Genomic DNA, 17,062 nt, shown 5'->3' on the forward strand with positions numbered 1-17,062 from the left:
GAGAATAAAGATAAAAATCAAGTAAACTAAGTCTATCAGGAAGGAGACAGTAATCAAATGCTGATAGGTGAAGTCCAATGAAGCCTAGAATTCCACTGGGTTCAACAATTTAGGTGTCACTGGTGATCTTAAGAACAGTTTCAATGGAGAGGCAGGAATGAAAGCCCAGCTGGATTGGAAATCAGCAGATATAGATAACTCTTAAAAATAGTTTTGCTATAAAGGGATGATAGGAAATGAGGACACATTAGTAAGTGGATGTGGGTTGAGAGTTTTTTATTAAATGGGCAATATAGCATGTTTGTATGTTGTTAGAAAGGATGTAACAGAGAAAACTTGATAGTGTCAGAGAAAGAGGACATAATTATAGGATAGGTTGATGAATAGGCAAGAAAAGATGTATATGTTGACTAGTGGAGGGGTTGAATTTGGAAGCAGAGGTAGCTCATTGTAACAGAAGGAAAGGTGAGGCGTGGCTACAAAGGTAATAACTGACAGTTCGGTGCACTTACTATGTGCCAGGTTCTATTCTAAGCACTCTCCATGTTAATTGTTGCAGCAGCTCTCTGAGGTAGGTATTGTCATATCTTCATTTTAGAGATAAGAAAACTGAGGCATAGCTATGTTAGGTAGCTAGTGTAAAAATACAGAAAATATAATGGCAGCAAGTAAGTAACTTGCTGAAGATCTCACAGCCAGTAAGTAATTTGCCCATTATCATGTCAAGTAAATGACAGAGCCAGTTTTTGAATCTAAACCACTCTGGTTTTAGAATTAGAAGTGCGTGTGGGTATGTGTGTGTTTTCTGTTTTTCTTTTCTTTTTTTTTTTTTTTTTTTGAGATGGAGTTTCACTCATGTTACCCAGGCTGGAGTGCAATGGTGACCTCGACTCACTGCAACCTCCACCTCCTAGGTTTAAGTGATTCTTTTGCGTCAGGCTCCCGAGTAGCTGGGATTTATAGGCATGTGCTACCATGCCCTGCTAATTTTGTACTTTTAGTAGAGACGAGGTTTTGCCATTGGCCAGGATGGTCTCGAACTCCTGACCTCAGGTGATCCACCTACTTTGGACTCCCAAAGTGCTGGAATTACAGGTGTGAGCCACCGTGCCTGGCCATTAGAGCCAGAACATTTTTAACCAGGTGGGCAGGCTTCCTTTTCTATAAATATAGGTACCTTGCTAGAATAGTTTTTTTTTTTTTTTTTTGAGACAGAGTCTCACCCTGTCACCCAGGCTGGAGTGCAATGGCGCGATCTAGGCTCACTGCAACCTCTGCCTCCCAGGTTCAAGTGATTCTCCTGCCTCAGCCTCTTGAGTAGCTGAGATTACAGGTGTGGGCTAACACACCTGGCTAATTTTTTGTGTCTTTAGTAGAGGTGGGGTATCACCATGTTGGGCGGGCTGGTCTTGAACTCCTGACCTCGTGATCTGCCTGCCTGGGCCTCCCGAAGTCCTGGGATTACAGGTGTGAGCCACTGCACCTGGCCTAGATTAGTTTTTATAAGAGCGTGTAGAAGTTCTAGTGAGTGAATGAATAAACTAGGAAAATTGATACTCTTGCCCAGGTAGTACTTGAAGCTTCTGGTCATGATTTTAAAGAGAGATAATGAGAATGGCAGTATGGTGGATAAGAAAACAAAATCTTTTGATGACTAAATAAATAGCCAAATAGAGATCTCCACTCAGTTTCTAAAATGCAAGATTTATTACTTGCTTCAATGAAAATTTATGAGGCATCATCTTAGGCTCTTAGAGATACATAGAAAACAACATAGTTTCTACCTTTGAGGTTTATAATCAATGTGGGTGGGAACGCATACTCATAAGAGATTATTTAACAAAGTTACTGAAACACTGAGACTGTTTTCACATTTCTTGACCACTTTTTTCCTGTAAAACAAGTCACTTCATTCATTCATTCATTCATTCAACTTTTAAATCTTAATCATCTTTCTTAGGGACTTTAACAGACACTGCTGATTTAAGGATGAGTAAACATAGTTTCTACCCTCAAGGTTTACCATGTTATAGAGGCGTGTAGACCTTTAAATAGAAAATTGTGATATAATCAATAAATCCTTCTGAAAGCATTGTAGACCCAATGGACATTTTTGAATGTATACAGAAATAAAATAATACAATGAAGCTTCTTGCGCCTACTGCCCAACTTCAATAAAGACAATATCTAACAAATTTCTTTAAGCTGCGATCCCATTGTTTGTTTTTTTTTTTTTTCTTTGGCGGGGAGAGAAGGTAATATTGGAGTAGAAAGAACATTGATTAACAGGAAACAAATTGGGAGGTAATTGCATGGGTTGATGATATTTATACCAAACTCACAGACCCTGTGTACGGAGAGGAGGCTCCAAATGGGAAAAGACTTTTGAGGTAGAATTGACAGAGTTTTTCAGCCGAAATTCAGTGTACTTTTTTTTCAGAAATAAAATATTTCTAATAATATTTTTATTAATTGACTTGAGGAAATTATTTAAAGGTCTGAGGGAAATGTTTTAAAAAACTAAGATAATTGATTCTTAGACCTTTAGAAAACTTGTTGCATCTTTTACAATTCAAATATTTTTTTATTTGGGCCATTATAATTATGTCATGATATGAAAAGGGTAACATTTGCTTAAACTATAGAAGTTTAAACTACTATGTCTTTTATACAAGGATTGTCAAATATTTTTAATTGTGCTCAGAATTTCTTTCTGAAACATTTGATTTAGAGATTTCCTAAGTCTCAGGAAAAATAGGTAGGCATTTACATACAGACTTTTTTTGTGATTTATGTAGGTAAAGCACCTGTCGTGTGGAGTCCTACACTTTGTGCTTTGTGGAAATATTTTTTAAAGTGAGGAGACAGTATATATACTCAGTGAAACTTTAAATGTGTTTGAAAATATTTTGAACTTACTCTTAAATAGCTAGATCATTCTATTAAACAAGCAAAACATGAATAAAGTCAGAATTCTTATAATCAAATACACTATCAGAAAGATGTAAAGGAAAAATATTTCAATACTAATTTGAAATCATTAGAAAAAATAAAAATAATATAGAAAAGAAAACTAAGAACAGACTATATAAAAAGTTCAGTACTGGAGGTCTTTAAAGCAGATTGGAGTTAAAGGTGTATTGAAGAAATAGCTGCATGAAAAAAGCATGTGAGCTAAAGAAAGAAAGATTGAGAGAGAGAGAGAGAGAGAGAGAGAGAGAAAAAATCATTTGTGATGGGAGAACTTGTAAAACCAAAACTAAAAGTGGTAGCAATATTTCTTTATATGTTGAATATATTCAGAATGGTAATGATGATGATTTAACTATTATTTAAATTATTTAAGGGATTAGGCAGAATAATATCTGGATAACTGCTTCAGGTTTTGAAATGCATGGAAAACTTGAAAAAGTTTAAAGACAAAAAAAAAGGTAGTGCTCACTGTGAATACTTAGCCATAAGTCAACGTTTTTCAGGAAAAATATGCAAGAAGATTTTCTAACCAGAAAGACTAAGTGAACATTGGAGGAAAAAAATTGGGTATTGGATTATTACATCGAGTAAAATCACCTTCAAATCTGTCATTCTCTTTTATTGAATAAGATAAAATTGATACTTATTTAATAGGCATTTTAATTGTATTTTTCATGGCTCTTAATTACTTATCATCAGAGTGGGAAAATGTATTCAGAATCTGTATGTTTTTCATCTTCATAATGACCTTTAATCTATCCTTTTTCTTGAAACATTTCTTAATGTAGGTCGTATAACTTCTCCATATGTAGTTCTTCTCATTATTGTGGGATGGAGAAATCTCCGACCTTTCTTGATGCCTCCTCATCTTTTAATTTCAGTTGTAGTTCTTTCCTTTTCTGGAGAGAACTTTTTCAAATGGGTCATGCTGCTGGTGTCATATTCTCGTATCTAATAGCCACCTACTTCCACCTCCTATCAAAATTTCTCTAATTCCATTGGTGACTTTTCAGTGGTCATATTCAATGACTTTTATCCCCCTCATCTCTTGCTTTTTCTGCTATTTTTGTTAGAAATAACTCTTTCCCTTTGAAATTTTATCCCCCAGTAGACACCATTAAAAGTAGAGTTCTTACATGCCTAAGTAGTTTCAAGAAAATCCTCTTTGAAAGCAAAGGAAATCCACTAGATGAGTCCGTGGCATTTTTTTGATCCTATTAAATTCAGTGAGAATGTTTGCTTCTAAAAAAGCATTCATTTTTGTTTAGCTTTTGTAATTGAGATATTAATTTCATTTCATAATTATATTTATTCACTTACCAAAAATGTATTAAATGCCTTTTATATGCAGGGCACTGCTTCTAGGTGCTTAAGATATATAAGTAAAGAAGACAAAGATTCTTGCCCTTGTGGAGTTTCTATTCATGCATTAAAACCTAGCCAATTACTGTATGATTAATAGATATTTGATTTATGTGTGACTTTAAAAATAATTGTATTAGGTATCCATCTTGTTTCTAGGGTAGAGTTCAGCTGGTATCTTAACCAGTTGCCTATTTTCAAGTTCCTGATAGCTACAGTTAATGTATTAAAGCAATGGCAATGTGTAGTTACATTTTAATCAGAAATATTGAAAGCAATGATTATTTTTATAAATTTCTGTTTTATTTATTTGGATCTTCTCTGGTCATAGATATATACTAGCAGCATCTGGCTTAATATTTATTAGTGCCTCTCAAATGATAGGGTGCTATATGCAGTATAATTGCTGTACTGTTACTTGGGATAACCAGTAAAATAAGGCTGTTAAGCAGTGTTATGAGTGACTCAGTTCTTTTTAAATGTTAGTCTCTAAAGATAAATAGTGCTTCAATTGTTAAGAGAGGAGAAAAGACATTTTCGTTTGCCTGGCCAAACAAGTGGCTAAGGGTCAGCTAGAAACTGAATCAATGGAGTTGGATTATATTATGATAAAGTATTCATTGGGGACTGTTGACTATTAATCTTAAGGAGTATGTGTATGTATGTGTGTATGCATGTGTAGGAAGAGATACTGAAACTTTAAAATATTATAGTTAAATCATTATTATATATCATTATATAAAATATTACAGTTAAATCATTATACAAAACAATCTGGGCCAACCGAATATTTAATCAAGCTGCTTGTTATTTTCATTTTGCCTACAATATTGGAAATATGTTGTAGTAGGTCCAGTGAATGTTAGGATGCTATTGCAGAGGTTTAGGGAGGATAAAGTTGGTTGCAGTTGAGATAGAAGTGCATGAACTTTGTAGAGGTTGAGAAAATAAGATATATTAGACTTGGTGATGGATTAGTAATAGATGATGGGGCAAAAATAACTCCTGGGTTTCCAGTTAGGATGGATTGTGGTAACAGTTTCTGAGGTGGAATACCCTGGAAAATGACCAGGTTTAGGGAGAAGAAACTGAGTTCAGACTTGGGCATACTGATTTTGAGGTACCTTTGAGCTTCTGGAACTTGGGATACATGTTTATAGGTGATAATGCCTACAGACAAGAGAATGAAAGAAAAGGGCAAGAGTAAAGAGAGAGAACTTTAAGCACTTAAGAGGTTAACAGAGGAGAAGCAATCAACAGTGGAGTTTGTGAAGGTGGATAAAGAGGTAGTGCTTTGTCACTGAAGCCAAGGGAAACAGATTGGTCAACAGTGAAAGGACTGAAAGTATGTCTTGAATCCAGTGGAGCATGGAGAGAAGTCATAGATCATTTAAGTGAAAACTTTTCAAGGAGAGATGCAGAAGCCATGTTGAACTGAATTGAGGAAGGAATTGGAGGGTAAGATATAGAGATAGTGCTTCTATACCAATTCTTGAAATTTGTTGCACAGAGTAAGAGTATGATGGAGAATTATGCGTGCCATTGAAGAAATGATTTTTTTCAATGTTCTTAATTTTTAAATTTTGGGACAGGGTCTCACTCCGATGCCCTAGCTGGTGCGATCTTAGCTCATTTGGTCTCAACCTCTGAGGCTCAGGTGATTCTCCCACCTCAGCCTCCCAAGTAGCTGGAACTACAGGCACATGCCACCATGTCCAGCTAAGTTTTTTGTGTATTTTTTTTTTTTTTTGTAGAGATGGGATTTCGCCATGTTGCCCAGTCTGAAACTGGTCTGGAACTGGTCTGAACTCCTGGGCTCAAACGATCCTGCCTACTTCGGCCTCCCAAAGTGCTGGGATTATGGATATGAGCCACTGTGCCCAGCCAAGAAAGGATTCTTTGACATGGAGTTTTAATTAATTAAATTTATTGGAGTTTTAATAGCTGTAGAGACACAGTGATGTCTTGCTGATCTCTATATAACATGTAACATATACTATATTTAACTACTTTGGATTTCCCTTACATGATATTATAAATTATTGGACTCATAATTCAAAGTATTTTGCATTTAATTTTAGAGGGAATGAACTTTGCTTTTTGTACATCATCGCTTTTAATTAACCCAATTTTCTATACTAATACCCTTAACCCATATGTTTTTCCTATTCAAAAGTATAATCAGAGCCAAACATTAAATTACAAAAAGATCCTTTTATAACTAATCCTGGCTCTCTTGTGGCATAATATTCTTTGTCAAATAGTTTATTCAGGTGGAAGTCTTCTGAAGAATAATTAATACTCTTCCTCTACTTGATATATTTTGTGAAACATAATTATCTATAGTGTTTTTCCAAATTAACTGAAATTATGTTTTAATTTAAAGCCATGAGAGAAGTTTAAAGAATTGAAATGACTTTTTGTGTTTAATGATTATGAAAGAATTTAAAATCAGTATAAATATTTCAGACAGCATAGGAAAATAAAAGGGCTACTTTCCCTCTTAATTCTATTACATAGATATTTTGGAGTATGTTCTTCCCTATTATTTTTCTAGGCGTGTGTAAAAGCAGGTTTCAAAATAGTGGGGTATGTAGGTGTATTTAAACTAACACCTATTTACTAATTTGAAACTTGCTTTTGTCACTTGGCACCATAACTGTTATTTTAAGGTGTTAAATCATATCAGCTCTACCTGTCTCTAGTTTATTTTTGCTTCAAGCCTATCAGTATTATCAGCTTAGTTTCTCTAACCCAACAATGCAAAAGCTTAGCTAGAAAAGGCTAAAATAAACCATTAAATCTGATGGTTTACTAACATTATTAGTGGGATGAGTTTACTTGAACTTGTTTCAGTTGTGGAAGTTTTAGTTTTTTTCTGAGATAGCCCAATTATGACAGTATGGGAAAAGCAAGGAATATATTTTCAGTGGAAGGTATGCCAATACTGGGGTTTGAGCTAGAGGTGGAACAGTGTGTATAATCTAGTGAAGTAGCTGGGAGGTCACTTTTAGAAAATAGACATGTGGCTTTTATGACTTTTGAGGCTCAAAACTTGAAACCAGAGCCTGGGGTGTTAGATCAAACCAGAGTACATTGTCAAGGTTTGGAGTCCCAGTGGTTGCACCAGAGTCAGCTCTAAGAGATAAAAAGTGAGCAGCAAATAAAAGTAAAGTCTGAGCAAAAAGGCATAGAATATAGTTCCAGATTCAAGCTAGGCACCTGGAAAAAGATGGCAGATGAAATTACATTCACAATATTGAGATATGCAATTCAGTTTCTTGGTCAGATGTGCATAGTAGCATATTTACTATGTTGTGATCATTGATTTTAGGAGGAGAGATCTTTGCCTTTGTTCTGACGCCGCACACCTTCGGGATGTGGTAAAGCCTGATAAATATATGTTGCTTCCCCAGCAAGTTGGAGTTGTTGTGTAGGTTCTGGTGATTGTAGGAAAGGGCTAGGTCCTTCCTTTAGTGAGCACTTGCTGTTGTAACAAGTCAGGGAGACAAATTCAGACATGTAAACAATAATGAACTCTTCTTACTAGAAAACCTATCTTAGGTCGTTTTAACTTGGAAGTTCATTGATATCTAAGTTTATCCTGGAACAAAGAATTCCGAGTTAGGTCATCAAGAGACAGGGCTTCCTGGAGGACCTTGGAGTCAGGATGTGGCCGCCACATAAAACTTGACTGTAATATGTATGCCTTATGTCTCCTATACTGTGGAGCCTGTCTTTGGCACTTGGCCCAGCTCAGCTTGGCCTCAGAGAAGTGGGTATAGTCAAGGTGTGATAGGCCTGTGATCCATTTTCAACATCATTTCCTGAACCCAATTCCCTGCCACACATCATTGTCCAGCTTGTTGTACATTCATTTCAGGGGACTCAGATGGTTCATTTTATGCCTTGGAATGTTGCCTAGCAATATATAACTAAAACATTCATTATTATGAATAAGTCCATAGGATGATTTTTAAAAGTAAATGAGAGGAAGAAAAAGCTTTTCCTGGAGGTAGAATTATCTGGTTCACCAATAAAGAAGATGAGATCAAGAAAAAAAGTTGAAGACATAACTGAGCTTAAGCAGTACTATTGTTTAATGCCCCGCCGCAAACAGTTTTCTCTTGAGCCAAGCTTACACTTTTATATAAACTAGTATATTTTTCATAGCAACAGCAGTTCAGGAGTTATAAAGGGAGTGTGAATGGATTATTTTCTTGTCTTCTCAGGCACAATAACCTTGGTGCACGACCAAAAGGGCTATCTACTCTGGTGAAGAGTGGTGTCCCCGAAGCATTGAGGGCAGAGGTATGGCAGTTACTGGCAGGCTGCCATGACAACCAGGCAATGCTGGATAGATACCGAATTCTTATCACAAAGGTAGGAAGTTATTTCATATTATTTTCATTGGATGACCTATTAAATAAATCCTAGTTTTCATAGCTCCCGTAAGCCATAAATGCTTTGAACTTCTTCATGAATATATTGAGGTCGTGAAGTCAGTACTTCTACCTTTTGTTCTGAATACTTGTGGTGGTAAACAATGCACTTAGTCATCTATGAATACTGTATGCCTTAGTTTTCATCTTTTCATTCAAGTTATTTTATAACAGCTATTTACCAAATTGGAATATATTTATATTTCAAGTGTTTTCTAACTTCTCAACCTTTTTAAATTCTATGAGATTTATATAGTTATAATCATACATAGTTACTCTATTATAGTTTTATAATAACATTAAAATGAAATAAAAAATTCTTCTGTGTTTATGTCACCTAACATTTAAATGATGTAGATACTTGCCCTTTTTCTGTCAGGGGCCTTTGGTTTCTCTGTAAATTCCTTTGCTTATGTCTAAATACCTGGTTTTAGAGCATAAGTAAAGGTAAGTGTTGGCCTTGATCCTAGACTCACCACCCTAGGTCTCACCACCTAATTACTTAGTCTACTCTAAATACTGGATTTTTAAATAATAGTAAAATTTTATTTTTTAATTTAAAAGAACCTCTCTTCATAAATGAGATTTTTACAATCAAGACTTTGTTCCTTAGACTATATGAACTTTTAGAACTTTTTATCTGCTGTAATTTCTTTTTACTTTTCTTTCCTCTTTGCCTCCTTTCCTTCCATAAATATTTTCTGAGTGCCTAGTATAATTATCACTGCTGAATTCAGTTTTTTTTTTAAACGTTAACCTCTTTTTTTTGTTTTTTTAAGATTGATGGCCTCTACATTGGAATATGCAGGATGATCCATTGGTGTGTGGGAAAAAATGTCCAAAGTTCCATTTGTATATTTTTAAAAATAATTACACCAAAGGATACTAAGCTGTACTAATATTTGGTGTGCCATAGTACTGAGGGTTTATGAGGTCCTTGGATCCAGTGGCCACTGGTCCCACATGGTTCAGGAGTGACCTGAGGGAAGAATGGAACTTGCACACTTTGGAGGAATCATTGTGGGGCTCACACTCGTATATTAACTTCCAAAATATTACAGTTTTCTTGCATTTTGCATGTGTTAGATTAAATGGATTTACAGGTTATCTAGGTGTAACTTAATCCTCATAAAATGTGTGATCGGCTTAAAAAGATTGCTATCACAGGATGCTGCATTTCAAGTTTTTTTTAAATTTAATATGTTCCTTCAGTGAAGAATTCATATTATGATAATGAATGACAAAGCAACTACTTTTGGAAACAAACTCAGGTTACAGAGATGGACATTTTGAAACATATGGCGATTTAAACACCTCTGTGATTTTTTTCATTGAAAAAACATGCATCACTATAAAAACTTTCACATCTTCACACTTAACCTGGAATCAGAAATTTTAAATATGTTTAAAACTTATACAAGCAGTTGCAGAGAATTTGGAACTGATTGTTAAAAGCATATAAACACAACACCTTCTGATTTATTCATATGAGTATCTAGAAGCTGGCGTGGTGGCATATGCCTGGAGTCTCAGCTGTTGAACGGCTGAAGTGGGAGGACTGCCTGAGGCCAGGAACTTGCATCTGTGACTAGCCACTACACTCTGGCTTGGGCAACATAGCAAGACCCTGTCTCTAAAAAGAAAAAAAGAAAGAAAGAAAGAAAACCTAGAGAAAGCAGATATTTCCTAGCCAAATTTCAACAAAATGATTGATGAGTGGGACTGAAAAAATGATGTACGTCTACTTGGGTCTGTGGATCTTTGCAAGTCTTTTTTGGACATGATAACAGAACCATGAATCAAAAAACTGATGCAGAAACAAGTTTTCATTATTGTTTTGTAAACTGCTATAACAAACATATTAAAAATACTGACTCATATTTTATGATTATTTTTATATAAAATGTTTAGAATAGGCAAACCTATAGAGACAGAAAGTGGACTAATAGTTGCCAGGGGTTGGAGGAAAAGGGAATTGGCAGTCACTGCTAACAGATATATGGGGTTTGTTTTTAGATGATGGAAATATTCTGGAATTAGACAGTGGTGACAGTTGCTCAAGATTATGAATATACTAAAAACCACTGAATTGTACACTTCTAAATGGTGAATTTTATGTTATGTTTAACACAATAGAAAAATTTCACACACAAAAATAATGATCCAAATTCAATATTGAATAGTATTTTATAGCATTTTTAATTATCTTTTTTACATCCTATCTAAATTTCTGTGCTTCATAATATCTATATTAGTGTAGTAGCACTTGTACATGATAAATATATGTATATTAGATATTTATGCCTAGAAGTTTTTATCGATGGAGTATCTGATTGAAATTTTCAGAGGTCATAACTCTGGGCATCAGAGTACTTTTTCATGTAAATAATAAACTAAATTATATACTTTTATTGGCTGCCATGGGGTAAGAGGTAACTGCCATTCCCCTTTTTTTCACTAAGAGGCTTTCATAATTCATACCTTTAAAAATTTCAAGGGAAAAATATAAAGAATACCATCCCATGATATTATTTATGAATTCTTGATAAACAGTGTATGTTCATATAGTGAGAAAATTTTTATCATTTATACCAAACACCATGGTAGTTTTAATTATACAACTTGCAAAAAAAAACCTTTAAGATCAGGAGATAGGACTTGGCTCAGTGGCTCATGCCTGTAATTCCAACAGTTTGGAAGGTTGAGGTGGGAGGATGGCTTGAGCCCACGATTTCAAGACCAGCCTAGGCTACACAGTGAGACCCTGTCTCTACAAAAAAAATAAATAAATAAAATGCTGGACATTGTTGCACAAACCTGTAGTCCCAGCTGTTTGAGTGGCTGAGATGGGAGGATTGCTTGAGCCCAGGAGATCTAGGCTGCAGTGAGCTGTGATTGTGCCATCAGACTTCAGTTCAGCTGGGGTGACAGAGTGAGACCCAGTCTCAAACCACAAAAAACAGAATGGCAAAAATCATTTTCATTGAATAAAATATATGGAAGGTACTTGGAGGCTGATAAAATATATTTTTTAGATTTTTTCCCTCTGGAGTTCTAGCTGTGATTTATTTTCTGCCAGTGAAGATTGCAGGGAGGCAAAAGCCATATTTTCTCTGGCAGTGTGGTTGGCAGATACCCGGGCTTCACCAGTTGTGAAGTTTTTGCATCTGTCTCTGGGCATTTCATTCTCAATCACTTGCCTTCGCTCTGGGGTTCCTGTTTCCTGTGGTTTCCTTTCCTGAGTGGCCACAGCAACCTCCTGATTCTCTGGACAATAGCTGTGGTGACACACCTAAAGAGCTGGAAGGGCAAAAGACTGCTACAGCAGGATCTTCAGTCTTTTGCCCTTCAGCTCTTTCAGGAATGAAGGACCTTCATTCCTGCATTACATCATTTTTGAAATAGTTTACCTGATTAAACCCTGTCTAATAGACTTGGCATATATTTGTCTCCTTGTTGTCACAAGATGGCTTTTCTACATCCAGCATTACATTTAGAAAAGAAGAAAAGAAAAACAAAGTCAACTCAAGGTAGCCAGATTTGAGGCTAAGAGCCCAGTCCTCCAGACTGCCAACTTTGTTCAAGACTTCTGACATCAACCACAATTTGGGGGTTCTTAGTGCCACCCTGACTTCAGACCAACTAGCTTCAAACTTGTAGATCCTCACAGACTTCCTCAGGTTTGATAATTTGCAAGAATAACCTACAGAACTCAGTAAAGTGCTATACTTAACAATTGTAGTTTTGTGGAGTTTTTTTTCTTTTCTTTTTTTTTTTTTTTGCAAAAATATACAAATCTGAACCAGCCAAAGGAAGAGATGTATAGGGCTGAATGTGGGACTAGGAGAATTCCCAACGTGAAGCTTCCATTATTCTTAAGGATATGTTGCCCTCCTGGCATCATCCTCAAGGGCTCAGTACCTGCCTAGCATCAATGTGTAGCAATATACACTTGGAGTATTGCCAATCAGGAAACTCACCTAGTTTTGGTGTCCAGAGTTTTTATTGGAGTTTTATTACATAGGCATGATTGATTGGATCATCACCTACCTGGTAGAACTCAATCTCTAGGCTCCCCTTCTTTCCTCCCCAGAGGAAAAGAAGATAGGGACACAGCCAAACCATAACATACTGGGGCTGTTGCGTGGCTCAAAGCCCCAATGCTCTAATCACATGGTTGGTCTTTGTGGCTTGGGTAGCCTACATCATGAGTCGTCTTCTTAGTGTAAACTATCTGGGGGCTTACCATGAATCATCTGATTAACATAAACTATCAGATGTGGTTAGAGGGGCCTACCACAAATAACAATCCTGTTATTTAGGAAATTTCAAGGGTTTAGAGGTTACTGTCCACGAGCTGGAAAAAAGACTAGACCTCTCTTTGGCATTTCAGAACCAAGTCTATCACCCTTTTAAAGAATTTTTCTTAAGCACCAAACAACAATCCCATCTGTATATTCTTGACCAGAATTCTGTTACATGGCTACTATCTTCATGGAAAACTAGAAATGTTTTTTTAAAGATAGACACATTGATTCACCCCTCTACCCCCTCCAAATCTAGGCTTTTTGTAAAGAGGAAAGAGAAAATAGGTATTGAGTTGAGAACTACGTTTCTGTTCACCAACTGCCTCTTAATAGTGGTACTAGTTGAGATCTATTATGGAATAAATTATTCTAAAAATATATGTAAATTTGGTTTATTTTAGATATTTACACTATAGTGTAAATATTTACTAATTACCACTTGAGATTGACTATCAATGTGTAATTCAGGTCGTATAATAAATATTTTCACATTCAGCTTATAAATCTATGACAGCTTAAAGTTTTTAATGTTATTTCTATTGTTAATACAATTATCAAAAACATTTTCATACAAACATTATAGAAATATGTGACTCTAATCATGTGTGTTTATTCAAATCATAAACAGGGTCAAATCATAAGACTTCTTTGACATAAAGTACAGTGGTATATTTAATTTTATTGTCTTCCTTGCATTTATAGTAAGATGAATCATGTCATTTTTTCTAAAAATGATTTTTTCCTTTTACTGTCCTTGGGGTAGCAATGAGATAACTAGTGCCTGTAGCCAAGAGTATATGTAGGTACTTTGGTGGTGAATACATCTGAGCTTACTAGTCACTAAGTGGAAAGGGCATGAACACCCAGAGGATTTTCTGTAAGAAGTGCCTGCATATTTGGCACTTGTTGGTCATGGTTCAGCAGCTGTTTGTCCTTCTTTTGGTCCGGTTAATTTTTCCTGTCTTATTAAGGGAATGGCAAGATTTCAAGGTTAGTTAATGAAATGGTTCAGCTTGAATAAACAGTTGCTTTATAAAAACCCTACCAGAGGCCTCAGATTACACAGGGAAGAAGGAATATAAAGTATTTTGTATTTGTCTGTTCTCACACTGCTATAAGGACCTACCTGAGACTGGGCAGTTTATAAAGGAAAGAGGTTTAATTGACTCACAGTTTCACAGGGCTGGGAGGCCTCAGCAAACTTACAGTCATGGCAGAAAGGGAAGCTAACACATCCTTCTCATGGTGGCAGGAAAGAAAAGAATGAGCAGGGGAAATGCCAGATGCTTATAAAACCATCAAATCTTGTGAGAACTCACTCACTATCAGGAGAACACCATGGGGTAAACCACTCCCGTGATTCAATTATCTCTACCTGGTCCCTCCTACGACACATGAGGATTATGGGAAGTACAATTCAAATGAGATTTGGGTAGGGACACGGCCAAACCATATATTTACAGAAAACTTAAGGTTTGGCTTCCATGAAAAAGTAGTCTACCATTTAATTCTATAGTAGGAATGCACATTCTGAAGCATTCTTTCAGGGATGGCAAACATACAACCAGCAGGCTAGGTAGAACCTACAAATATGCTTTGTATAGCTATCAATACATCAAAGAATGGTATACACTTATGGGTGAAATTTGTACTTTCTTTTTGCTATGGGTGTATTACTCTATTACTTCCTATCTATCTTTTATACATTTTAATGCCTGTTTGGGCCTCAAATATATTCAATTTCGTGAATCTGTTATTATACTATGTCAGCAGCCATTGCTTGCTTCAGAGGAGGGGGCTATCACAGTGTACTCGCAATTTATTAATGTCCACTTCCCCAGCAGACTTTAAAATCCAGAGGAGCAAAGACCACAACTACGTTGCTCTTTATGAGATATCCTATGCCTGGTATAGGGCCTGCCTGACACATTCTAGATGATAAATAAAATTTTTGTCCCTCCTGAGGGGAGCAGAAGGTCATAGTTGACTTATTTGTATAGTTATTTATTCTTTTGTTCTTTTCCATGAACTATAGCCTTATATTGTGTTAGGTCCTGGATAAAGCTTTTAAGTATGAAGCAATGTCTTTTTTGCAGGAAACCTATTCATCTCGTTGGGGAGAGCTATAAGCAGTGGGTCAATTTGAGCAGTGGTTCCTGGTGAACTAACCTCTTCTGTTTTTGCCAGGAAGGAGGTGGCAGCCCTTAAGAATTAGTCCCCTAGAGAATTTTGCAGTGGTAGTGGGTCATGTAGATTGAGTCACCTTGAATCACGGTAGGTCAATGATTGGCCTAGCATGGTAGGATAGACAATAATACTGAACATAGAATACGGCCGGGATTACAGTGTGGAATAATTATACTTTATATCGTCTTGTTAGTTTTATAATCTATAGAAAATAAAGTTCTTCATATCATTTTGACTGGTAGAAAATGACTGTAGGGACCAAAGTTTAAAAAAGGGTGAAAATCTCTGGATGAGATTCAAGTGAAAATGAAGTAGGTTAGGAGCTGTAGACCAACTGATAACCTCAATCTGGAACCAAGGACCAAGCAGGACCAGTCAGAAGAGCTGTTATATGTAAATCCATGGAGAATTATGTTGAGTCACTCTCCACTTCAGAAGGAACTTTCAGGCACACCTTGCCTTGGTAACAGTGGTAGCTTCGCTTTAGGAGGAGATTTTGGTGCTCACTATGCAGGAAGACCCTGGGTTTGAATCTCAAATTCTGCTACTTACTGGTTTGTGACCTTGGGCAAGCTCCTTAACTATCTTCAGTCTCAATTCCTTCTTTTGTAAAATAGGCATAATCATATGTATCTTACAGGATTGTTGTGAGAATTTAATAAGATAATTTATATAAAGCACTCAGTTGCATGCCTAATATATAAGCACTCACCAGTGATAGGGAATGAGGAAAATTATAAAGCAATATATGCCTAAAGGAAGTTTGAAGTAAGCTTTCAGAAATAACATCATCAGAAAGTACTATAGGAAATATAGAGATTACTGTGGGCTCTTGAGATCTGTGCAGGTTTCAAGACATTCATCTGAGAAACGGGGAGAAAGAAAACAGGAAGTGTGTAGTCCCCTGTTATCTGCTTGTACCACTAATTCATTCATTATTTATCAAACAGTACCTCTTCTGTATCAGAGGCTATGCTAAGTACTAGACGTGTAAAGAAGAATAACACCTATACCCTATCCTTGAGGAGTTTACAGCCCAGTGGGGGAAGATAGTCAAAAAGGCAAAGAAGCAACGATAACATGTTTAAGCACTGTGACACAGGTATGAGCAAAGTGACAAGTGAGGACAGAGACTGAATACAGCCATTTCTGCCTAGGAGCAGAGAATGGGAGTATGTATTTAGGCTGAGGCAGTGCCATGCATAAAGACACAGAGTTGTGCAAGGTCCTGCCATGGTCGGGGTGAGAAGTTCCGTATGACCCATGGGGGTACTCTAGACTCTACTGTCTAGGTGAGCAAAGACGGTATCTGGGTTTTGCTCACTGCTCTAACTTTACTACTCAACGCTAGGACTGCCCTTCAGTAGATGCTAGATAAACGCTTCCTGAAAGATTTAATGGGGTATGTGGGAGACATTATGTCTAGTGCTTTCATATATCCTTTCCATGTAAGCCTAACAGCTTCTGTGATGTGATTCCCATTTTTACCATGAAGAAAGCTGTCTCGTAGTTACTAAATAGTAGAATCCGTAAACTCGAAAACCCAAAACTAGAATGAAAGGGACAGCTCATCCCTACTTTTGGTCTTGTAAAGATCCTTTAGAGGGAAAAACTCTTTATATTTTTCTGGCCATCAATTATTAAGCGTAATAAACAAGGCTGGGCGCAGTGGCTCACGCCTGTAATCCCAGCACTTTGGGAGGCCGAGACGGACGGATCATGAGGTCAGGAGATGAAGACCATTCTGGCTAACACGGTGAAACCCCGTCTCTACTAAATTACAAAAAATTA

The 17,062-nt window shown here is 36.4% G+C and overlaps 1 protein-coding gene across 2 annotated transcripts in view; it reads left to right on the forward strand.

Moving 5' to 3' along the window:
* RABGAP1L (RAB GTPase activating protein 1-like) overlaps window positions 1–17,062 on the forward strand; it is an 828,259-nt gene that overhangs the window by 217,519 nt on the left and 593,678 nt on the right. For both annotated transcript variants that reach the window (XM_011981419.1, XM_011981418.1), the window contains exon 13: window positions 8,568–8,718. In XM_011981419.1, the coding sequence (XP_011836809.1) occupies window positions 8,568–8,718 (151 nt within the window). The remainder of the gene's footprint in view (window positions 1–8,567; window positions 8,719–17,062) is intronic.

This window comes from Mandrillus leucophaeus, unplaced genomic scaffold, assembly GCF_000951045.1.
Source record: "Mandrillus leucophaeus isolate KB7577 unplaced genomic scaffold, Mleu.le_1.0 Scaffold226, whole genome shotgun sequence".
Taxonomy (NCBI): Eukaryota; Metazoa; Chordata; class Mammalia; order Primates; family Cercopithecidae; genus Mandrillus; species Mandrillus leucophaeus.